This window comes from Amblyomma maculatum, chromosome 9, assembly GCF_055883805.1.
Source record: "Amblyomma maculatum isolate TAMU_Amacu chromosome 9, ASM5588380v1, whole genome shotgun sequence".
NCBI lineage: Eukaryota > Metazoa > Arthropoda > Arachnida > Ixodida > Ixodidae > Amblyomma > Amblyomma maculatum.
The window spans coordinates 5959601-5984435 of record NC_139352.1 but is presented as its reverse complement, the minus strand read 5'-3'; the positions used below and the strand labels follow the sequence as shown (position 1 = coordinate 5984435).

The 24835-nt window shown below is 47.3% G+C and overlaps 1 protein-coding gene and 1 pseudogene across 2 annotated transcripts; both read right to left on the bottom strand.

The window, feature by feature from the left end:
- Positions 1 to 1631: 1631 nt before the first annotated feature.
- On the bottom strand, positions 1632 to 6551 carry LOC146178171 (uncharacterized; annotated as a pseudogene).
- A 10237-nt stretch (positions 6552 to 16788) lies between these two features.
- On the bottom strand, positions 16789 to 24721 carry LOC146178170 (beta1,4-N-acetylgalactosaminyltransferase B-like). Of its 2 annotated transcripts, XR_014700567.1 has the most exons (2): positions 22871 to 24721; positions 16789 to 17399 (listed from the first exon to the last, which is right to left on the bottom strand). XR_014700567.1 is itself a non-coding variant. In XM_084577994.1 (1 exon), the coding sequence occupies exon 1, from the start codon at positions 24256 to 24258 to the stop codon at positions 23089 to 23091; it is 1170 nt and encodes a 389-aa protein (XP_084434120.1). In that variant the 5' UTR covers positions 24259 to 24721; the 3' UTR covers positions 17796 to 23088. The 2 variants fall into 2 exon arrangements, 1 of the variants encoding a protein (XP_084434120.1); XM_084577994.1 differs by lacking the exon at positions 16789 to 17399 and having other exon boundaries at positions 17796 to 24721.
- Between the last annotated feature and the right edge of the window lie 114 nt (positions 24722 to 24835).

Sequence of the window (24835 nt, the reverse complement as noted above, 5' to 3'; positions counted from 1 at the left end):
GCATTCTAGATCGCCACGAAAGTGTACAGTAAGCGGTTCTCTGTACATAAACACGGCTTTCTAGAATTGTTACGGCAGTTAGAGTACAAGGTATTGAAATATCCTTCTATGACTGCAATTTTAAAGGAACACGAGATCTCGCTGCATAAAAACAATCAATTTAAAACCTCTTTTACCCATGTCCTCTCTACAAGATTCTATAGCAGGCGTAGTTTCGCCACTGCTTCGACTATGGGAACATATTGACCAGGTGGTGAATGACCAGGTAGCGAAAAGAGCTGCAATCACTTCCTGTCCAGGATATTCATTCACTTTCGCAACAGTTGTACACAGGCGTACGACGGAAAGTTAAAACACAACAATAACGAGCGCCAAACATGAGAAACCGGATGCATGGCGTTGAGTGGCGTCGCAGGACCGGCGCTGCATGAACGGCGACGCGAATACGACAGATTTCACGTTCTGCACTGCGTGTTGACTAAGCTTTATTTATGTACATTTTTTCCGTGCAAATTTTGACCAATCTTTACAACTGAGCTGTAAAAAAAAAAAAAAAAAGTTTTCTCCGAATTTTTTCGGCCTTTTTCCGAGCTTCGCATCCGACATCACGAGAGTTACGTGACAGCAGAATGGACAGGAGTTCAGCAGATAGCATGGAAAAGCGTTGAGACGGCATTACACGGCCATGTTTGTGAATACGCAGGCAGTTGGTAGGTGCGCTGGTTACGCGTCATGGCCGAGAACGGTGCCAGTAGATGGGATACTCAATGGGCAGGTGTCACTGCTGCACGTTCATTGGTCGCCGGAACGCTTGATTTCAGAGACCACGCGATATGGTCGAGAGCGGTGCCGGTAAGCCGGGTCGTCAACCCTTTAAATGCTAAAATAAAAAACGACAGCGAGCTCGTCGGGCTACCGTGAACGAAATCTGCAGCAGCAACATGGCTTCGAATGCTATGACATTCTTATATACGTGACCTCTTAATTTCTTAGTTTGCAAGCGAGCGGTTTCACGCTTTTGGTAGGTTCTGCCCCTCATCATGCAGTGCCGAAGACGGAACGTTGACAGCGCCGCTACAGCATGCCGAAGACGGAACGTTAAAAGCGCCGCTACATCTTCCGCACGTAGCCAGAAACGAAACCAAACCGGAACGTGCGGAACAGTTAGGAGCCGGTTTGGGACACGGTTCAGTTTTACTTTCACGAAATGTCATAATTTCCTTTTTTTTTAGCCAAATAAAGGGTCTCACCGCAGAGGTTTAGCTCCGAAAAGCTGCGCTAGCCAGTGCGAAAACGGCACCTTATCTAGAAAACAAGGAAATGCGAGGGAATATGACACCAGCGATACGAACTGTACAAACTACGAAACGAATCCATCTGGACCCATTGGTTTTATTGGATTTGGTTTCTTGATTCCCCATTGGTTTGGGTTCCTCACTCGTAACCAATTGGACTTTCCAGCTGGGAAGTCAAAAACTAACTGCTGTAGTGCCGTAGGAGTATGGCCCACAGCTCTCGTGCTCAGTTTCGTGATTGGTAGCGGTGGTGGAAACGTTTATTGATTAATTTGAGTTTGGGAACCATAGAGTGGCCCCGCTACATGGTCCGCGTCCCTAGTCCGAGACACCGCATTACGAGGCCCCGTCTCGCGCCCCATTCACCAGAGCTCGTTGAGACTTCAGCGAAGAGCAGTTGAGGAGGTCAGTCCCCATGCCTCTCGAGAAGAGGTAAGGGAAGGGGGGATGTGACGACTTCGAGTACATGCCCACACCATGTGGGATATATCACAGGTCACCCCAGACTGCGGGCATCGCCCATCCGTGTTTGTATCGTAATGTTTTATGATTGCAGGACAGAGTAGAGTGCCTGTTTGAGGGCACCTTAAAGTTCGTTCCTCCGCCTTACTCAGCCACTTTGCAGGAGCCAGGAAAAGGTTGTGGTCGTCGCTATAATGCTTTACTATTCCTTTGAACTGCAGAAGCGGCTGATTTGTCTCCGAGCCAAAGTAACTTTAATGACGAGCACAGTGAGTAAGCGCTCGGACAGAGGCGTCAGCAGTTTCGTTACCTCGTAAGCCCTGGTGGCCCAAATGAGTTTCTTCGACGTTGGAGCTGTGGCAGTCCGTCTTAGAATTCGACTGGCTAAGGGGGAGATCATGGATCACTGCCTTGTCGTGGCGGAGGGGCTTGCGAAACTCGATGAAGTCGTGAGCTCTGCTGTGTAGGGCCACCCAAGATAGACAGGTCACGGCAGAGAGTTCTGACAAAATGTGATTCACTGGAGAAGGTAATGGCAACCCACTCCAGTATTTCCTGCCAAGAAAACCCTATGGCCAGTTACAACAGCATTAATGATAGGGCGCCGGAAGATGAGCCCCCAAGGTTGAAATGCGTCCCACATGTTACTGGGGATGAACAAAAGGCGATTCCTAGTAGCTCCAGGACGAATGAAGCGGCTGGGATAAAGCCAAAAGGACGCTCAGTTGTGGATGCGTCGGGAAGCGACCGGGAATTCCGATGTTGCAAGGAGATATATCACATAGCAACATGGACTGTAAGATCTATGACGCAAGATAAACTGGATGTCGTCAAGCGAGAAACGGACAGATTGAACATTGATATCTTGGGCATCAGCGAGCCCAAGTGGACCGGAATGGAAGAATTTAATTCCGGCGACCATTATGTCTTTTATTGTGTGCACGAATCCAGGAGAAGGAATGGGGTCGCTCTCATAGTAAACAGAAGAATGGGCAAAGCAGTGCTAGGGTACAACCCCAAAAACGACCGAATGATTTCACTTCGGATCCAAGGTCACCCTTTCATCATAACAGTAATTCAAGTCTATGCACCAACCACTACTGCTGAAGAAGCTGACGTTGAGAGATTTTATGCGGACCTGCAATGCCTTTTAGACCCCACTCCATCGTAAGACGTAGTTTTTCTCATAGGAGACTGGAATGCTTAGGTCGGGATGAAGAAATATCCGGAATTACAGGCAAGTTCGGTCTTGATGAGCCAAATGAAGCTGGGCAGAGGCTTTGTCAAGAAAACAACCTGACCATAGCGAATACGCATTTTCAACAGCACAAGAGGCGCCTGTACACATGGGCTTCACCGGATGGTCTGTACACGAATCAGATCGATTATATTCTTTGCCGGCAGAGATGGAGAAGCGCTATACAAGCAGTAAAAACAAGGGCTGGGGCCGATTGTGGCACCGATCATCAGCTTCTTGTTGCCAAAATTAAGCTTCGATTGAAGAAAACGCAGAAAACTAGAAGGCCTTTCAGGTATGATCTGGATCAAATTCCATCAGAATATGCTGTGGAAGTGAGGAATCGATTTCAAGAATTAGATCTAGAAGAAAGAGAGCCTGAAGAGATGTGGACCGATGTTCGTGATATAATACAAGAAGTTGCTACTAAGGTAGTTTCAAAGCAAAAGAGATGTAAGAAAGCAAACTGGTTATCTGAAGAGGCTTTGAAAATAGCTAAGGAAAGGAGGATGGCAAAATTTATGGGGGAAAGACAAATATACAAGGTTCTCAATGCGGATTTTCAGAAAATAGCAAGGAGAGATAAGAATGCCTTCCTGAACATACATTGCCAAGCAGTTGAGGACAACAGCCAATTTAGGAACACAAGAGCTCTGTATAAGACAATCAAAGATATCAAAGGAAGCTTCTGTGCTAAGCTGGGCGTGACAAAGGACAAACGAGGCAGCGACCTCACTGAAGCACAAGAGATAAAGAAGAGGTGGCAGGAATACACAGAAGAACTGCACAAGAAGGACCCGGATGTGCAAACCCAACATAAGACGGCTGTGATTGCTGATATCGAGCCGGGCATCCTGAAGAGTGAAGTTGAATGGGCCTTAGCCAGCCTTGCTAGCTAGCGGAATTGATAGCATTCCAGCTGAGTTGCTTCAAAACCTCGACCATGACGCTGTTAACGTTCTGTATACATTATGTCAGCAAATTTGGACAACCCTGCAGTGGCCACAGGATTGGAGGAGGTCAGTTTACATCCCCATTCCAAAGAAATGCAGCGCCAAAGATTGTTCCAACAACCGCACGATCGCGCTTATTTCGCATGCTAGCAAGGTGATGTTGAAAATCCTCCAAGGTAGGCTGCAGCAGTATGTGGATTGAGAGCTTCCGGATGTGCAAGCTGGGTTTCGCAAGGGCAGGGGAACTAGAGACCAGATTGCCAACCTTCGCTTGGTCATGGAAAAAGCAAGAAAGTTCCAGAAACCCATCTACTTCTGCTTTATTATTATGCGGAAGCGTTTGACTGCGTATATCACAGCAGATTGTGGCAAGCTCTCCAAGAGATGGGAGTTCCAATTCACCTCATCTGTCTCCTCAGGAACCTGTATGAAGGGCAAGAAGCCACAATCAGAACTGGGCATGGTCTTACTGATTAGTTTCCGATTGAGAAATGAGTGAGACAAGGCTGCATACTGTCGCCCTGCCTATTTAACCTGTATGCTGAGTGCTTCATGAGGAAGGCCGGTCTGGACGAGTCTTCAGCTGGAGTGAAGATTGCTAGAAAACGTATCAACAACCTTAGATATGCGGATGATACCACTTTAATGGCAGAAAGTGAAGTGAAACTCAAGAGACTTCTGATGCGCGTACAAGAAGAGAGTAAGAAGTTTGGGCTTAAACTGAACATTAAAAAGACAAAGATCATGGCGTCTTGCCCTATCAAGTCCTGGAGCATCAAGGGACAAGATGTGGGAGCTGTGACAGATTTTCTCTTCTTGGGCTCCAAGATTTGAAGGAGACTGCAACCATGAAATTAGGAGACGCCTGCTTCTGGGAAAGAGAGCCATGGCTAGCCTTGACCGCCTAGTAAAGAGCAGAGACATTAGACTGCCAACCAAGATCCGTATAACTCGTGCTATTGTCTTTCCAGTTGTGATCTATGGATGCGAGAGTTGGACTGCGAAGAAGGCTGACCGCCGAAGAATTTACGCGTTTGAATTGTGGTGCTGGTGGAGACTGTTGAGAGTTCCTTGGACTGCCAGAAGATCAAATCAGTCGATATTGTCGACCATAAACCCTGATTGCTCATTGGAGGGTCAAATTCTAAAGTTAAAGCTCAGCTACTTTGGTCATCTAATGAGAAGAGAGGAGTCGCTGGAGAAAGATTTGATGAATTGGGAAAGGTTGAGGGTCACCGGAGAAGGGGTAGGCCGCGAACGCGGTGGTTAGATGGCATCCTCGAGGCGCTGCAGATGAAGTTATGTGATGTTAGGAAGATAGTGAGAGACCGCAAAGCGTGGCCTGATATTGTCCATAGGGTCACGAAGAGTCGGACACGACTGAACTGAACTGAAGGGGGAGATTTCCCCTCCAAATAATTATCACACGCCTTTCGGGAGTCCGTTATGATTATCCTTGAATATGGATCCACGACAGCAAGTGCTATTGCTGAATTCTGTGCTCGGAATAAGAGTCCATCCCTTTCCTGGTGAACAACAGCGGCCGTGTAAAATCCCGTTGGCGACGCCCCGCTTCATCTACGTAATATACACCGGGTCGGGAGCCGTACTGCCCCTCAAGCGCCCGAGCCCACGCTTGTTGTCTGCTTTCATGCGTGTCCATGTTTGCGAGGTAGCGGGGAGACCCAGAGCATATGGCGCCACAGGTCTGAGATACGCTTCGCCTCCTCTGGAGTGCAATCACGTTGGGTGCGTAAGCGGTTAAGTAGGCAGCGCCCGGGTGCCGTCTGCATGAACCGTGTGTGCTGGTTCACGAGGTGGGCCTCCCGCAGCTCCTGGTAGGAGTTGAGCACCCTCAACGCCTTGAGGTAGCGTTAAAGGTAGTCACCGGGAGATCCAGGGCTCGCTTAGTTGCCTTGCGAATGATGGCATCTATTCGCTCGTCATGTTGTTTAGTAGTGCGAATGGTATGGCGCGGTGTAGATAATCCGGCTAGTCACGAAAGCATGGGCGAACCGAAGCGCATCCCTGCCCCGCAGACCGCTCCACTTTCTGGAAACGCGATGAATCATGCGACCTATCTGTTCGCTTACTTTTTCGAGTTTTGCAATAGTGGAGTTCGGTCTGCGTCAGTGGTGAATGAACAGGCTCAGAATCCGGAGCTCTTCCACCTCCCTGAAGGACCTCCCGACAAAGAGATGTGTATTGCTGTGTTATCCTTTGGGTTCGCTCTGACATGCAGAGGCTCCGATTCGGCTGGAGCGCATCGCAGCCCACAGTCGATAGCATACGCATCGACTGTGGAAGCGGCCCACTGAAGGCGGTCCTCCATTTCACCAGGGCTCCCCTCGGTGGCCCAGATACCAATGTCACATAACGCATGTTGAATGCCTTCCACCCGGGCCGATTGGCTTGGAGGACGTCTTGCGCGGACATATGCAGGAACTCGAACATGGTGGCTGCAAAGAAGCCCTTGGCCTCCAGGTATGGAGAGAGGCGATCCCGTGCCAGCGTCTCCGTAAGTTTGTCCACACACGAGGTGAGTGATATGGACCTCAGGTTGTCCGTATTCACGGCCTTACCTGCTTTAGGTTCTTACCTCATCGCAATTTGAGGCGAAATCCATTATAGCGCGATGGACTGTAGCCCTCCACTACGGCACACCTATCTCCCTCTCTTCTTTCACTCCCATCTTCCTCCCTTCCTTTACGACGCGATACATGTATCCGCGCAAGACTGTGAGAGATATCGCGCCTTTTCTTTCCTGTAAACAAATTTGAAACGCCACTGGTGCCTGCTGTACTAATGCCTCCAAGGCATCTGAGCTCATCGTAAAGCGCTACCTGACTATCTCCTGGCTGTCGATATACACAAAGCCTTTGACAATGTTCGCCATGAGGTTATCCTGGAGGAACTCGCCAAACGCTTTCCTAGTACTCGTGCCCAAATCTGGATCCGCAATTGCTTTTATATCTAGACCCATTCAGCTGCATGGCAAAGCTCCGGGATGGGTGCCCAAAACCTATTACTTGGATAGCGGTGTACCTCAGGGCTCCATTCTCGGACCCATATTGTTCAACTTGGCCATGACACGCGTCGCCGAGAATCTGGAAATCAGCACAAGTGCAAGATTCGTTATATATGCCGACCGATGATATTACCGTCTGGACTGAGGCAGCGGATTACGTAGACAAATATTCTATGCAGACTGAACTTCAGGCGGCCCTTCTTTGTCTTGAAGATGCACTAACCAAAATTGGCCTCGAACTCACACCACATAAAACAGAATTGATTAGTATCGACGGAAAACATAAAACCAACCCCAGTATGCAGATCCATCTTCACATCGGAGGCAACACCATCACTTCCTCAAATGGGCAAATCCGCATTCTCGGCCTGCCCATCTCAAGCTGCAACAGTCCCCAGAAATGGGTTCATCAGCTACAACGCATTTGGCCAGCATTGCTACACACTATTCGTGGCCTGTCCAACCGGCACGGCGGTGCGCGGCAACATGCCTGCCGTGCGATGGCCCGAGCAGCGGCGGTCGGAAAAATCCTCTATGACACACCCGTCATTCAACTGTCGAAGACTGTATTCAAGAAGGACTTTTTGTTGGGCTAGTTGGTGCAGCATTTTTCAAAAAAAAAAAAAAAAAAAAGGACGAAGCGCTAACGACACATTCACATGAAAGAAGACACGGACAAGCGCTTGTCCGTGTCTTCTTTCATGTGAATGTGTCGTTAGCGCTTCGTCCTTTTTTGTCGAAGATTGACTTCGCTAAGGTCGAACGCTTTCATCGCGCCATACTACGCACTATTACCGGTCTACCTAAGTACACTCCTATAGCAGAACTTGAGCGTTTGGCCGCTCTTCCACCGTTCAGTATACCATCGTTACCGAGTCACAGACGCGTTATCGAATACGTCTAGAGAACACTGTCCAAGGGTGTCGCCTGCTGGCCTGGGATGAATAGCGTAACGACAGGAGATGCCAGTAGTGACACGCCTCCATCTCTACCTATAAACCGCGATTTTGTCATTCCCCGAGAGCTCCTCGCTGCCCATCACCGACAAGAGCGAATCCCTGATACGACTGACATATATACCGACGCATCGATTACAAGCGAATTTGCATCTATGGGCTAGGTGTGCGATGACAACCCTTCCCTTTCAGGCGCTTATGCCTGCCACCTACCTCAACGTACCCCTATTCATGCTGAACTCCTCGCGATTTGGGGAGCCTTGTCAGGAGTGCCTTGCACCGGAACTGGTTCAATAAGTATTCTTACTGATTCCTATGAAGGAAATCGCTACTCCAGGTTCATAAGATGCAACAGCTACGGCCATACGTCGCCTCCTTAAACGCCACCAACTCGAGACCAGAACTGTCGCTATTCACTGGACCCAGGTCACTCGGACGAATCAGGGGGCAATGCGGCGGCACACGCCGCGGCTGCCTTGGCAGGTGGGATGTCCACATTTACTTCCCCACCCCCCTTGCTTCGTCCTTACTCGACCTTGGGCGGGTAACTCACCCCTTCTCTTGCCCTTATGCACTATACTCGAACCAGTCTTCGTAGCCTCAGTCAGCATCGCATGCAGGCGGCCACACCAGACCCACCTTTTACGAGAAAAACCCACCTCACCCGAAGTATTTTTGAATAAGCTCATTGTCCATGCGGCTTACACGCCACGTATTATGGCCCGGGCCGCTGGCGTCAGTATACAGAGAAAATGATTACGTGCCCCCACTGTACGACTCTGGCGGCATATCTCATCTACTCTGGGATTGCCCTGCTTTTTCTACTAGACGCTCCGAGATCAAACCCTACCGCCTGAACTACCGTTCACTTCTAGAAACAGATGCTAACACACAGATGATATTTGCCAAGTATGGCTCGCTTAGTGGCCTGGTTAGAGCAATGTGATTTTAGTGACGACCTAAACAATGAAGATTCTGTCTACTCCCCCTTATCCCCATCCATGGCCATGAGCCTTCCCATTCAATAAAGGACATTCAATCAATCAATATGGGCCTGCTTCTGTTTGATCTGTGGTGCGGCGTTCGAGGAAGTACCAAATGAAAGGCGCCGCACGGACGCCTGGCGGGGTCAGCTTCGGCGATGCATGTGATGTCATAACAACTTTATTATTCCATCAGATAAGGAGGGCCCCTAGTCTCCGCCCCCGACACGCAGGCCTAAGGGACGGGAGCCGGGACCTCCGCGATCAGAAGCATGAATCGCCTGGTGACTTCATGACCAGTCGTGACGGTACATCGCGCCGCGCACCTTGTCGAACACAACCGGCATTCCATTGAACACATCAAAGTTCACCGGCGTTCTATTCCTTCACTGCCGTCGCACGAGACTGAAGAAATGTGTTTTTCTGCACTGCGATGTAGAAGGAAGGCCATGCAGAATTGAAGATTTTCAAGCACCGCTTGAAGAAATTGGAATTTTGAAGACTGTGGCAGGAATTGGCCCGTACCAGATGGGACTCGTGTGGCTGCTGAAGCCGCGCACCCGTGAATATAAGGAGACGCTGGTCCGAGCTGGTGGTGTGCAGGTGAAGGGACGCTACTGTGCCGTAATTGATCCGGAACGTAGAGAAATCACCGCGAAAATCCAGTGGATTCCTTTCTACGTGGCGGACGAGGCCCTTCGGAAAGTTTTGAGTGAGTTTAGAGAAGGTGGTGGACATTCGATCGTCTCGAAGAATGAAACGCGAGAGGATTTGAGATGGCGGAGTCGACGACTCGCGTAGCCCGAATCGTCCTTAAGGAAGGAGTGACGCCGGATAACGTACCGGACCTTTTCCAGCTTATTGACGGCACCGCCCTTGTCTTCGTGCCCGGACGGCCATGGATGTCGAATCATCGACCAAGAGACGTCGTGACAAAGGAGAAGAGGTGATGGGGGAGCAGCGGCTTCGCCAGCTTGCCAACGAGGGGAAATAATAATAATAAATTGGTTCACAGGAAGGGAAAGGCGCAGTAACTGTCACACTTGCTCTGTGGACACCCGAACCGCGCCGTAAGGGAAGGGAGGAGGGTGGGAATGAAAGTGGAAAGAGAGAAAGAGGAGCCGTAGTGGAGGGCTACGGAGTAATTTCGACCACCTGGGGATCTTTAACGTGCGCTGACATCGCACAGCACACGACGCCTCTTCGTTTCGCCTCCATCGAAACGCAGCCGCCGCGGTCGGGTTCGAACCCGGGAACTCCGGCACAGTAGTCGGGCGTCTTACCACTGCACCACCCCGTACACGAAAAGAAAGGAAAATATGTGCGCCCCAACCGTACGTCGTCACTGCCGAGGGGAGTCAGCGACCCTTCCGCGGGACCGGTCCGGTGCGTTCAGACGGGAGGACGGGACTTTATTAGGGAGTAGTAGGGAGTCTACATGTTGGTTACACTTCAAACCAAACCACTGGCTGCAGTAGTGCCTTCAGGGAGGATAGATGGAACTAAATGGTAGCTTTTCTCTCCTTCAGCTTCTTTACTTATTACCTCCTGCCCGTAGCGCGTAATGTTTTAGAGCGCAGCTCTGGCGCCCGTTCCTGGGTTTCGCGTCGTTGTAACCAGCTCCGCCCCCCTTCATCCCCCCAGTTCGAACCGGCGCTTCGGCAACCGGAGCCTCGCAGGAAGAGGGGGGGGGGGTACACTCAGCGGCGAACGATGGGTGCAGGAGCGCGCGCAGCAACCGGAGAACACGAGGAAAAAAAAGAGGGGGGGGCGGTCGCCGGAGGCAGCGACTGACTGATGCCGTTGACGCCGCTAGCGAGTCAAGACAACGTGACTGCGTAGAACACCGTCGCCGCCATGCAAAAAGAAGAGGAAGGGGTCCCCCCTCTTCCTGCGCGGCGGTGAGGGCCGGTGCTCTCCGGTTGCCGAAACGCCGGCTCGCTATCAGCGGATCACGGTGCGTGCATCCCGTTCTCACTCGCTAGTGGCATCAGTCAGTCGCTGCTATCTGTTCGTCGCGCAACGTTCCTATGTGCCCACGCGCTGCCTCCCGCAACCTCCCGATAACTTAATTGCTCTCTTTATTTCTCCGACCACAAAGCTTCTTTCATGACAGCCAAGAACTGTTAGTGGAGTGTTTCTTGAAGGAATACGTGTGAAAAATTAAAGTCTGTAATTGTACATACGTGTCTTGCTCGAAAACTTTGCCTCAATCTATCGAAAAGGTGAAACAGCTGATGAGCTGCGCTCAAATTTCGCATTAGGAAGTAACGTAATCGTGGGCAGTTTTTTGCTTAAGCTATGCTAGGGTTTCAATTTTACAAGTTGGCGGTAGGCTCTGTGTGGCCTTCCAACACCCTTGAGACGGCTTTCTATTTTCTAGTGATTGGCACCCTACAATGCTCCAAGCATGCTTTTGTCTGACATAGGCCTGGCAAAGAGGCTCCGTGGTGAAGTACCTCCTTGTTTTTAAAACAACAGAACTTGTGTACTTTTTACCGCCGAACAAGTTTCCTAACGGTTCTTACCACGTTAACATGGTAGTCAGCGCTACCTGCTTCACTGACTGCTCTCACTTCTCTCTCCACCGGTGATTCAAAAGCCTGGAAGGATGTACTATGTCTCAAGCACAGTGCATTTTTTCACAATCACCTCCAATCGCTTGTGGGTCATATTGAATCTACTTGCGAAAACAAATTTAAATTATTCTTCACACTTCCCTAGCTTGCAAACATTTTGTTTGCCCAGTGCAAGAAGTTTTATACCTCTGCCACCGGTGCACTCCTATCGTTCCTGTGTTTAGCAAATTTGATAGTAAAACCCTGCGGCAACCAGTTTTGAGCAATATTGTGTTTTGGAGCAGGGAAAGCAGTTTGGGGCAGAATGGAGCAATTGGAGCAGTGCTTCCAGCCCTGTGTGCTAGCTGCATCCACTTCACCGTGCAAGCTTCTTAACCTCATCCGCCCACCTCACTTTCTGCCACCTCCTGCTACACTTTCCTTCCCTTGATATCCAATTCACCTTTTTCGACCATCGGTTATCCTCTCTTCGCACTACATGCCCTGCCCATTTCTTCTTAATTTCAACTAGAATGTAATTAATTCGAGTTATTTTTCTGACCCACTATGCACGCTTCCCATCTTTTAACATTGCACCTACCATTTTGCGTTCCCTAGCTCTGAGTTGCCTTCAACTTAAGTAGAACCCTTTTCGTTAGCCTCCACGTTTCAGCCCCATACTTGAGTACCAGTAAGATACAACTGTTATCGTTCGTCTTGAGCATAGACTCCTTTATACTCTCTGTACCTGTCAACGCGCCGCGCGAGCAATAGAGCGGCGCCATCGAGTAAAGTTGCGCGGCGCTGCCGCTCCTCTCGCTGAGGGCGCCACTGACGTAGGGGTCGAGGCGCACGGGTACGAACGTCGGCGCGGGGCTGGAGCGCTGTTATTCGCTAGCGGGATAACTGTCCCTAAACATGAATCGTGCATATTCAGCATATTTACTTTAAAGTCCCTTGATAATTTGAAAGTAGCGACACTCTCCTCCGCGCCGCGCTTTCCTCCTCGATTCTCCTCGCGCGGCGGCGGCGAGCGCTGCGCCCGACACTCTTTTTCTCCTTGACGCCCGCCGGCCGGCCGCAGCAGTGAGTGAAGCGCGAGCTTTTGGGCCAGGTCTGCGCTCCAGGAGTGCACAAAATTTTAGAAAAATTGCGAGAAAAGCATTGAGAATGCCGAAAGTAACGTTCATGAATTGATTGGTTTCTTCTTAGAAGTGTTTGAATGGGGAATACTGATAAACAAAGCTTTCAGGCGAGTTCTGTGCTGCAAACACTTTTTAAGTCACATGATAAGGTGCTTTACTTTGTGCACCTAATCCAGTACTGCATCTGACTTTGTGTTTGTCTTTTTAGAGTGTGAAATCTGTCACCGCGGTAAAACTTCGGAAAACGATCCAGGCTGGTGCTTTGAACTTCCAGATCAGAGGTCAAAGCAGGACTTAGTCTATTTCGCTACTGTCAAGCTATCTGTCTAAGCATAGTATATGTCACGTGATCAACCATAAGATTGGATTATTGGTTGATTGTACATGTATTTTGATCAATTACTGGGCCAAATTAATTGATATTTAGTAAATTGCAATTAAAATCTAAATTTTAGCTGCAACATCGAACCGTATACCGTTGAAAAGTTTAGGCCAAGTGTAATGGCACTGTGCTAGTTAGCGATCCACAATTTCTGCATTAATTAGTTAATTTTGTATAAAACCAAACTTTGAGCCAAGGAACAGGTTTGCCACGGCTGTCTTCATATGATGCTGATGGAGGAATTAAATAATTTTATGAGTACGCGGCCACTCACTGACTTCGCGTGTGGTTAAAAGACAGCAGGGTACACTGGGAGAAGTGGTGGGTCCTATTGCCGACACACTGAAGTTCTGGGGCAAGCATGCTGTGGCCTCATGCGCTATGTAAAAGAGCGTAATTTCATTGAACGCAACAATCAAATAAAAAAAAACAGGGGGCACATAAGTCTTCAACGTGCGGAAATGAGAAAGCATATAACTGCCAATTAATTAACTGTCGCTATCCTATCTATCATTATATCTACTAATGCCGTCAAGTGACCTATCATAACTGTCACTATTCGCAACGAACACTATCACCTCACTATCCGGGCCTATTACTATCATTTACTATTAATATCCGTAACAGTCACCATCATTAGCTATCACTATTCATAACCATCACTATTTAATCTGATGCCGTCCCATGACCCATCGATATACTTACATTGTCAGTCATATCTCTATTACCTCATAATATCTGACGAGACAACTATACATTGACTTTTAATTCTTATACTTTCTTATTTTCTCATAAATGGAGGTGGGAAAAGAGCAAGCCACAGAAATAACTGACTACTATCAGCGTGAGGTTCATGTCTCTGTCGAGGAGGCTTCCTTTGCTTCAGGACAGGTCGGTGAGAGAAAATTGATGGAACTGCGTTGGGCCTGTTTTTTTTTTTCGAGTTCGTGTAATATTGGCGGCTCAAACCGGTCTTCAGTAAAATGTAGCTAGAACATAGAGCGATGAGTTAATCACTCAGGCTAGGTGAAAAAAAAATTTCTTGCATACAATTGAAATGAGTAATATGTTAGTGCTAAGAATTGTTGCTCGCAAAATGTTCCCCTATTTTTACATAACTATATTCATTATTGATTAAGTTTCGTAAATACAGAAAATTGATGCAATGATTACGGCTGATTTGACTTCAATGGGAAAACGTTTCTCGCAGTAAATGAATACGCGGAATCGCGGTTTCAGAGCTCCGGCTTTCAAAGCGAAGGTAACCTGCCAACGCCTAGTAATCATGGTCAAAGTGAAGCGTGTGTGATCATGTGAACACCCCCTGCGCACATTGGCCGTATCCCTGATAAAACGAACGCATACTTTTTAACCCACGCGTGCGTCGAAGCACGGCAAGACACATTCAAGAATTGAAAAAAAAATGCCGTACGACCTAACTAGTGCAGATTACCCGCAATACCTCGGGTTTACTTGCCAAAGAGTTTTTCAGGGCCAGCATTCATTACTCCTGAGTAACCGACGCAGACTACAAGTACAAGCTGTAAAGACTAGCTCCTCTACAAGCCTCTTTGATTTTTAGTGAAGGAGGCCAGGGATCCTAGCATAATCGCGACAAATGCAATCGAGAGACTGTACTTTTCCAGTTATCACTGACAGCAAAAAGCAGATTATAGTGCCGTATTTCTGACTACAGAAGTCGACAGCGTGTGAAATGATGGAGCCTCGCAGAATATTCAGCATGCTGCAGAGGACAACCCTATTTTTATACAATGAACATGTTGCCGCCGCAAAAATATTGAGGAGCAAGCAAGAATAGAAAACGCAGCGTCAGGTGACGCATTATTACGGGGAGTGAGAAAGGCGCATTACGTCGCAAACAAACCTGTTTTTTCTAGGAATAAACTTCTTTCGACTAATCTCGTGAATCCATTGACTCGTGCGCAAGCCGTCACGCTTGCCTTGAGGTATCATGAGTACCGCATAACCATCTTCAGGCCGCTTGCTGCAGTTGTACGCGCAACAGCACGGCATAGAGCTTGCACGCTGCAATAAAAGCACAGCGCGCAATATCCGCTCGCCGAGACTAGGAGAAAAATGGCGCGAAGGAAAAAGAAAACACAAGGAAAACGCCGGACGCGCGTTGGTTTCCAAGGGCAACGGCAGGGAGACCAATCGTCGCTCAGGAAATCGGGCGGAGAGCCGGCCTTCAGCGAAGGGGCGCGCAAGGGGCGAGGAGGAGGCGAGGAGGTAGCGCGGCAGCGGCAAAGTTCAATCGTTGGCGTAACTTTCAAAGTATCAAGGGGCTTTAATTTACTTGTAAGAACGACATCCACTAAGCATAACAAGTGATCATGATACTTGTTAGGCAATAACATCAACGCTATATAACATTTTATGCCAGGCAGTTTCAAGAAATTGCGCATGACTCGAAAAACTGCATGACTGCTCCGCTAGCGCCAATGGTAATAGAAAAATTACAATGCTAGTCTACGCTGCAATAAAACAAAGTTTAAGAAGAAGGGCGCCAGCATTTATTTACACATTCCACAACAGCAACTGTAGAGTACCATGTATAAGTGGTGTGATGAATAGTTGCCCCAAGTAGGGGAAAATGTTCACTGTGACTGCTGTCACTGATAGCCCTTCAGAAGCCAGCTTGATTTACAGATGACTGGAACAACTGCATCGCAGTATGCCATTGAGATCTGTAAGAACAATTTTGGTATCAGCTGTTACTTTCAATGATGCAGCGCGTCGTACAAACGTTATTTTTTTTACTTGAAAAACAAGGAAAGACAAATATAGGTGTTGCCTTTCTGTTTCGATCACTCCAAAATAGTCGTCACAATAGGCAAAGTTAGGGTTTTTTATTTTTTTTTTCATAGAATTGCGCAGTTAGCGAAACAAAGAAATACTGCGCTGGAGCACATGTAACATACCACACAGAAGAGCTAACCAGGGAGGAAATTAGCCCCGCAGTCCAGAAAATACACGTGCACATTTAATATTATTTTACTGACACGTAATAAACACACTTCTGATGCTGTCATTATTTTTCACAGGCCTTAATGCGGTTGAGTACGAGTTTTGCGGCTTCCGATGCTAGAGAGGGACAGCGATTTAGTTCACAAGGAAAACTAATATAGGCTTTGCATGATTCGGTTTAACTCACTTTAAAGTAGTCATCTTCACAATAGGTTAATCTGTGTTTCTATTTTATCACAAAATTTCGTAATTAGCGTATGCCCAAAAACAAAAAACTTCGCAGGAGCGTATCTAACACACTACGCGGATGGGCTAGGCAGGGAAGCAATTAGCATTGCAGTCCCGAAAGCACAGGTATACATCTAGCATTACTATTGCAGTATTGACGCTTAATAAGCACAGTGTTTGGTGCTATCACTTTTTTTTACAAGCCTCAAAACAGATGAACACTGCGCAGCGATCGCCGGAAGGACAAAGCAAAGCTGGCACTTACCAGTTGGTGCAATGCTGTATTCCTGCAGCACCCGAAGGCAGAGAAAAGTAGAAGCATGGCCTTGCACACCGCAAAACAGTCCACAAAACAGCGAGAAAGCGGCAGCGCGTGGCTATCCGGACCGCTTTTCAACACGGCGCACCCGGCACTCGCCTGGCGAGGGTGACCCTACGTCACTGTCGCAGTCTCTCGGCAGCCAGCGGCGTAAGGGGGAGCGGCGGCGACGGCCGCGGAGTTGCCAGGCACAGAGTGTATAAAGGAGGCTATGTCTTGAGCAATACCAGTAAGCTGCTAGTCCAGTAATTGCTATGGAGTATGTGTAACAGAGGCACAAATGGCACATGTACGTGAACAAAAATCTGCAAAGGGAGCCATGAACAGCAGCCATTAATGCTGATGCATCACACCCTTAAAGCCAGAGCTTAAGTGTTCCTTAATCTTTTCGCTCACAATGGCAACAAAGCTGATGCCAAATTCTCTGGAGAATGGGGCCTTTTCACACTGTCCTAGCAGTGGTGGTGTGGAGGGGGACTAATATGAAGCCTCACATGATGCAATTTTGCAATTAAATATGTCAATCTGAATCAGCATGTTTGCATTGGAACACTCTCCTGTAGTTTCAGACATCTCCTGTTGCCATTAAAATAGCTCTCTCTCTCTCTCTCCTGAAGTTTGTGCTACCCATGTGTAGCCACCTAATGTTTGGCTAATCTTGCATGCTTTATTAATGTATGCAGGCAATGAGTGAATGCTATGTCGTGAGCTTATCACCAAAACAAGGCAGAGAAGTCTGAGGATTTCTTTTCAGTTTCTGTATTCCCAAAAATAGGCCATCTGCATCTCACATACATTCCTATTTTTGAAAGGTGCAAGCAGGAAGCCAGTGCACCCAGGTGACTAGTGGTGGGAACTGGTGACCCTGGAAGAAAAAATGCAGCTGCACATAAAAGCACAGGAAATGCATGTCTAAGGCAGCAGAATAGTGCTCATACACAAAATCGAATATGCTGGAGCCATGTGCTGAAGGTCTGCACCTCAGTGCAACATGTGCAGGCACCTAGATGAATAATTTCTGCAATCATGACTGTTAACTAATCGTTCCATAGAAAGGACTATTAAAAAATTAAACCAGAATAATTGATTCAAGCCAGTCAGCTAACACACAAAGAAAAAAAAAGCACACTTCACATAAGAAAAACAGCAAGTCACCAGACTACCCAAGATGCTGCAAGTTAAAAACTGCGAAATGACAGTAAGTTTTCACAATAAACCAGTAAAAAAAACGGTGGTTTCCAAAGCAAATGCCAAGCAAAAATCAATCAAGTCGCCGTTTTATTGAAGCAAAAATCTAGTTTGTTTTTGTATTCTTAAAACTGATGCCGCTATTGCTCAGAACGAGCTGTATGTTCAACACAGAGACATGTTTCATGTTTTTATCTATTAATGCAGGATACAAGACTGACACACTGAGTCACCTGTTCCTTAACAACATTTATGTCTTCACCAATGGCTGCTGCCCTTCTGCATCACTGAGCAATAAAATCATATAAACTTCTTACAACTGGTATCATATGCCAAAAAGCTATGGAAACACAACTATTCGGTGTCAGAGATAGGGCTGTGATAGCACATTTACATTTTTACTCGCTGCAGCTAGTGAGTTAGTTCCCCTGGTGTACAAGAACAATGAAGAATGCTTTCATTAACCAAGAAAAAGAGAGAAGCTGAAATATTATGCAAATGACTGTTAGTTACCAGACAGTCTTAACACAAATGCACCATAAAGGTAACTGATGATTGTGCACTAGATAAGGCATCATTAATAGGCTAAACATGAAGGGCATGATGCTTTTCACTAAGATTACTTGACTGGCTAGCATAATATCCTACTTTGTTTGAAAGCTCTGTTTTAGACTTGTTCACGGCTCCATGTTAAAACTAATACCCTGACTAGTTTTGAGCTACTCTCATGCTGGGCCACCCAGGAGTGACACTTCATTACTTCACAAATAACTTGTCATGATACAGACTATGCACATGCTGTCAAAATCGGGCACTAAATAAAAAAAAAACCTACGTGATACTTCAAATAACATCTGGCTGTGAATATCATGACCTGATGCAAAACTAATGAAATCTACCTCAAATAACATCCAGTTGTGAATGTCATCCCATGAACCTAGAATCTAAGAGCACAACTCATATTGGTCTTGCAGTGCTGTACACAAAGCCTGGCAGAGAACAAGCATTCCTGAGGTATCGGACAGTGAAATGCATTTGCTGTATATAACTCGCACTATACAAAAGCAATCCGCAAATACGGCATCTTGCTCTTCAAAACCAACAGGTGATGCAGAACTAATGCTAAACGAAGGTTACATTTCATGGCACAGAACAAATTAAACAGCAACCTCTTTAAAGAGGCATTTCCTGCGTATTTTATACAAAGGCTCTGGCATTCTACAGACAGAAGCTCACGCTACGAATGTTTTATGTGAGACATCTTTGCACTCTTGGGTAGCCAGTGTGTGGTTTTATGTATTGCGCACATGAAAACTTCTTGGCAGAGTGCATCACAGGAAGTAGTCAAAGTTGAATACAAACTCTATACAACTATGTAGTCTTGCCAAGGCAAGTAACCGCATCAGGAGATGCGAGTCCAAATTCAGGAGCTTTAGTAACTAGTCCACACACATCACAAGAGAAACTCTGTCAGTTCTTCAAACATTAACATCTTTGAAATCAGGCTTTCTCTGAGACCTCCTGGATTTTCATTTGCATGCGGCAAAAGCTAGATTACAAATTCTGTACATATGCGTTTGAGCAGTATGTGTAGCATATACAGAAAACACCATTCCTATGTGATCACATCGGTATAGTACAGAGATTCTTGAAATGCTGTGATCAAACTCAAAGCTCTTACATTTGCACCAAAATCAGATTAACCCATGCACTCGTAAACTGTCACAAACTTGAAACTAACTTGCTATTTGCATTGCCAAATCATAAATAAAAATGTCCAAGAAATACTTGCACTACAATGAGGTTAGTGACTTAATTAAGCACTCATACAAACACAACCCAAAGCAATGGCAAAACTATAGCATGTGGGTAGTGTCCTCAGCTGACTCTGTCCTAGAGAATTAGCACATACTTGGCAAGAATGCAATCTGCTCAGAGAGAGCAGAAGCCTGTCTCTCCACATCTAGAATGCAGGCTGCAGTACCTTTCCTTGTATTCAACATGTCCTAATCAGGGCCTGTACTCTGACTGATTCCCATGAGAAGTATTTCCCAAAAGTCCACACTGCACTGCTAAATGTGCAGAATTCGTCGTTAGCTCTTGGTTGCAATGACACGTGTAGCCACATCATCTGCGCTCATTTCCCTTGGCCTGGACTTCGACCCAGTTGCCTTTCTGAATTGAACGCACATTTTTGCTAGCCAAAGGACATGTTCTGATAAAATGCATAAGCATACAAATTCATGACTGTCAGTAAAATCTTGCAGACAGTTCATCGTGGCTAATCAAGAGCAAATTAGGCACGCAAGCTAGTCTAGCACCAATTTGGTTTTCGTTCGAAGCTCAGCTTTCAGGGTCAAGCAGGCTTAGAAATATATTGGCGAAATCAGCGACTGGGGCCTTATTGGTAGCACCGTACAAAATTTTGGAGCTGCTTAATGCACCTGAAGCAGGCAATGCGACAATGGTGTATTCCGGATGCATTCTGCATGAATGAAAAATGAAGAAAACAACATAGTGCAAAAGACTTGCAGTTGAACACACACAATGATCGGCAGGGGTGACGAGTGACTAGCGTAGTTGATCAGTTTATGCCACCGTGGGATCAAAACCCAGTCGCAAATATAACATCTGTTTTTTATTGCAAGACCACAGTTTGGTTTGGTTTATAGGGTTTAACAGCTCAAAGCAATGCAAGCTATGAGGGACGCCATAGTGGAAGGCTCAGGAAATTTCGACCACTTGGGGTTTAACGTGCACCGATATGGCACAATACACAGGTGCTTTGCTTTTTAACTCCATCAAAAAGCTGCCGCCGTGGCCGGGGTTTGATCCAGCATCCTTGGGATCGGTAGTTTAACACTGTGGCTACTCAGCCACCATGGCCAGCCTTATCAAAGTCAAGAAGAGAGGTTTCGGATGGACGAATACCGGCGAAATTTGAGACTCGGGATTTTAGTGTTAGTTCACTACAAATATCTTCGTGGTCACTGATTCAGGCCTTAGCTCATATACCACTCCAACTACGTCCTTGTACTCTACAGGGGTGGATTCATGCGTCACTTCTGGAGGGGAGCGGTTGGGGGAGGATTCCATTTGAACTACAGATTTCTAGGATTTATTTTGTCAATAAAACTAGGTTCAGCATGATTTTCCCCATGTAAAACCTCTCACCTGGGAGACATGCCCTCCCCTGTTGCCCTAAGCACTCCTTCACGTGTTCAGGTTAATGACCACTCAATTAAAAAAACGGCTTGACACCCGGACTACAAGCCCAGCTCTTACTCAGCCTACTGTACCACAGTCCATACACACAAAAATAACTTGTCAGCATACTTATGTTGATGAATTAAACACGCTACAGTAGTGGCATGCACGTAACTGATTCAAGTCACGCCCAGCAATGGTTTGAGTCGCAACTAAACAAAAAGACTTTTTCCAGCACAAGCGTAATACACTTTCGAGAGATCAGTTCTTACAGGTAATGGCTTCAGAATATGGGCATGGGTTTCCACAGCTGCAGAAAAAGCCAGTGACTATGATTAGCAATACAGTGAAGTTTGCGCCACTGTTCACTTCAATATAAACAATGGGCAGGTATGCATGAGCACAGCAGTCAGCCAATCATTTCAGGCCAACTCTCAGTTGAAGCACTGATTTTTGCTGTTTGCTCGGCCACCCTGTGAACTGTGGACGCAGCTATCAGATATTCAGGACAGCGCTTCCAGGTTCTGTATTAGTCTTGTTGCTAACCTTGTGTGTACATACATCAGACCTCTCCAATGCTGAAGCTGATGTCAACATTTGTTAAATGTATGAGAGCTGCAGTTGAAGTACTAATTCTTTAGGCTGTCACTTTGGCACACTGCATTACTGGCACTAGGTGGCACACATTTCTTGAAATTAAATATGCTTAGAGGCTAATCATTCTGTTATCTCTACAAATATTTTACACAATGCATAAGATGAACTTGGCAATGTTCTAGGGCAAAGCACAGAGGCTTACGTTGCATGCTCTGATATCTTCCGGTGCTACATTATCGCAACTGAGACAAAGCATCTTTACCTTAACACTCAGGCAAAGGTACGTCAGAATCTGCAACAATGAATGACACAAGAAAATGCCTGTATAGAATGACAGTTCTCATAAATGTAAACGCTCATTTGCCTAGGGAAGCAAACTAATAACTACGAAGGCACTTAAAGATGTTCAGGACCCTTGTTAGCAATGAAAGCAAAGATAAGGTGGCACAACTTATAACTCTCGTTTGACAGCTGTTTGCAGAACTATGAAAGGTGGGGCAGTCTAGGCCAATAAGTATGATGTGCACATGACTGCACAGCTACCCTCCTATGGCACTGCTGGCATAGGAGGGAAAGCAGCACAATCACGTTGTGCGCATCATCCTTATTGGCCCAGACAGCCTCCCCCTTTCATATTGCTGACGACAGCTTGCGAAACATACTGTAGTTATGGTATAGAGGGTACAAACACAGTGTCTGAATGTTGAGGGTGTCTCCAAGCAGACTAGTAATTTTTCGGTGCCTTCGATAATAGCCAAATGACAACCTACGTTGATGCAAACAGTGCTTTCCTGATGTGCTTCTATCAGCTATATGGCCAAGTGACAAAGAGACAGGCAAGTGCTTCATCATCCACTTCACTCATAAATAGAGGCACCTTTTGCTGGCTTGAACAAAGGTATAAACCAGGGATTTACATGGGCGCTGAAATGCCACTTCCCCGCTTTTTTTTTTTTCCAAGCTCCTGTCTTTTTCAGTGTGTGCTTCTTGACACTACTCCTTTCCAGATTGTTTCATTTAACTTTAGAATAAAAACAGCAATCTACATAACAAACTGCATACTTCAGCCCCCATGACAATGAGGTTCCTGTTGCTGCAGTTTACATTATACCAAAGACAAGGCTGCACCCAACATGAAATGCGCCTCGACACCTAGTGACAACCACAACGTGCTACGGGATGTGAAACCACACACAACCAGCCAAAGCCAATGACTACCTATGACTGCATTCAGATCTGCTGACCCTGACCAACAAAGTTTTCCAAAAATGACTGCATGTGCACTAACCCAACAATGGCCTTTGTACATCTGTAATGAACACCTTTGACATAACAAACCATTACCTCTTTTCCGCTTTCCTGTGCTGGCGTTGTTGTAGAAAGCAAAGCACTTGTGGCCCTGCCTGAAGATTTCTACACACTAGAGGCTACACTGTAAGCTATGTGCAGTTATTTGTCACACAACTCGGCACTCTGCTCACATACTTGATAACTCCTGGTTCATAACTCAACAGAACGAAGCCCTTCAGCTCGCACTATAACTTGAAAAACTGCATCATCACTCAGCGCACTACGTCAGGCCGAACCAGGTCATTAACCGTGTGCCTTCCTTTCATACTTAGCACATCCACAAGCCCTGGAACATTCTTGCCATTTGGTACTGGCGGTGGATCAACATCCACCAGTATCCTCGTGTACAGTGGCCGCTCTTCGAGGGCTAGGACCTGATACCGGAGGTTGTTGAGACCGTCCATATCGTGCCTCGACTCGGCATTCCTGAGAAGCTCCTGCCTCTGGGCACTGGGCTCCGCTTTGGCATGGGCCAGCATTGTGTAACGCGACACTGACGACGGCCATCGCATGATTGACATCCCCCGCGCTCGGATGCGCCGCTGCAAGTCGTCGTCCTCACCGCCCCATCCAAAGAACTCGTTCGAGAAACCATTGAGCTCGCGGAACTGGTCCGCCCTGACGGCGACGGCGCCGCCAAAGAGGTCCGGATACGGAAGCACGAACCGGAAGACATCGATTGCCGAGCTAAGGTGGCGAGGGAAGCGCTCGCACCGGTACAGGTTCCGCGCGTCGATGGGCAGAAGGTCGACGTCGTGGAAGACGAAGCAGCAGTAGCTGTCCCGAGCCAGCGCCTCGGTAAAGCCGATGTTGAACAGCTTGGCCCGATTGAACGCATGCCGGTCACTTTGTTCGACGACGAAGACGGCGTACTGAAGCATCTGCCGCTGAAGGAACGGGTGCATGTGTTGCAGGAACAGATCGAGGTGCTCTTTCCGGTCTCGGTACGGTATGACGATTGCCACAAAGTGCTTCGAGTTGCAAGAAGGCGGCGCCCAGCGACCGCCTGGCAGGAGGCCCCACTTAGTCTCCAGTTCTTTCAGAAACGTCCGGTTGGCGGTCCTCATCACGGGCAGGGTTTTGGGAGGCATCATAGACGATCGCATGGCACAACTTATGCGCAAATCAACGTTTTGCCACGACAACTGATACCCTTCGCGGGGTGTCCACGGACACTCACTGGAGGCGCGGTCGATGTCGGCTTCCGAAAGCACGACTTGATCGCCTGTTCGCCACGTAGGGCATCGCAGCGCACTCAACCAAAGCACCGCGAGAAACAGACCGACCAGGAAGGCTCCTGGATTTTGCCTGTAAAAGCGTAACAATGCGTAACGCCTAGACAGCCGAAGGACAATGTGCCTGATCTCGTGCACGAACGCCATGGCTGAAGGAGGCGCGTCGCAGCACGCAAGGCAACGACAGCGCAGAACTCTTCGGTCTTTAGACCGCGAACGAGAGCTTTAACCCATGCCGTTGTTACTGACTTCAGCAGCGCTACGCTGCAGTCGTCTGAGCAGGGGTCAAAGATAACGCGGCCTCGTTTTGATAACCCGGAAGCTCGCCACTCAGCTTGTTGCTACTCTAAACTCGTTCATCCGAGCGTCCCGACAGCGTCACTTTCTTTCGGCGCGGCGAACACGAGCTTGTGCATCTCACCCAGTCTTTGCTGTTTGTCGCACCGCTGGTCGCACACACTTTGTCATGATTTCCCCGCGTTGCGTTCAGTTGACCGCACGTTTACGCTTTACGCACCACCTGTTCCCAAATAACAAAACATCTGACAGAGCTGACGAAATCAGCGAAATTGGGAACATAAAATGCGCAACGTTGCAGACATAAGGGTGAGAAACGTGCCAGGATGGACTAAAACAGCAAATAAATGTGATGTATTTGTAAACCTTTAAGCCAAGTTTTAAAATACGTTATTTATTTATTTTTACTACTACTAAGAATGTTTGA

Bases quoted from the DNA above. Each gene is read 5' to 3' on its own strand.
- LOC146178170 (XM_084577994.1), bottom strand. From the start codon at position 24,258: ATGGCGTTCGTGCACGAGATCAGGCACATTGTCCTTCGGCTGTCTAGG.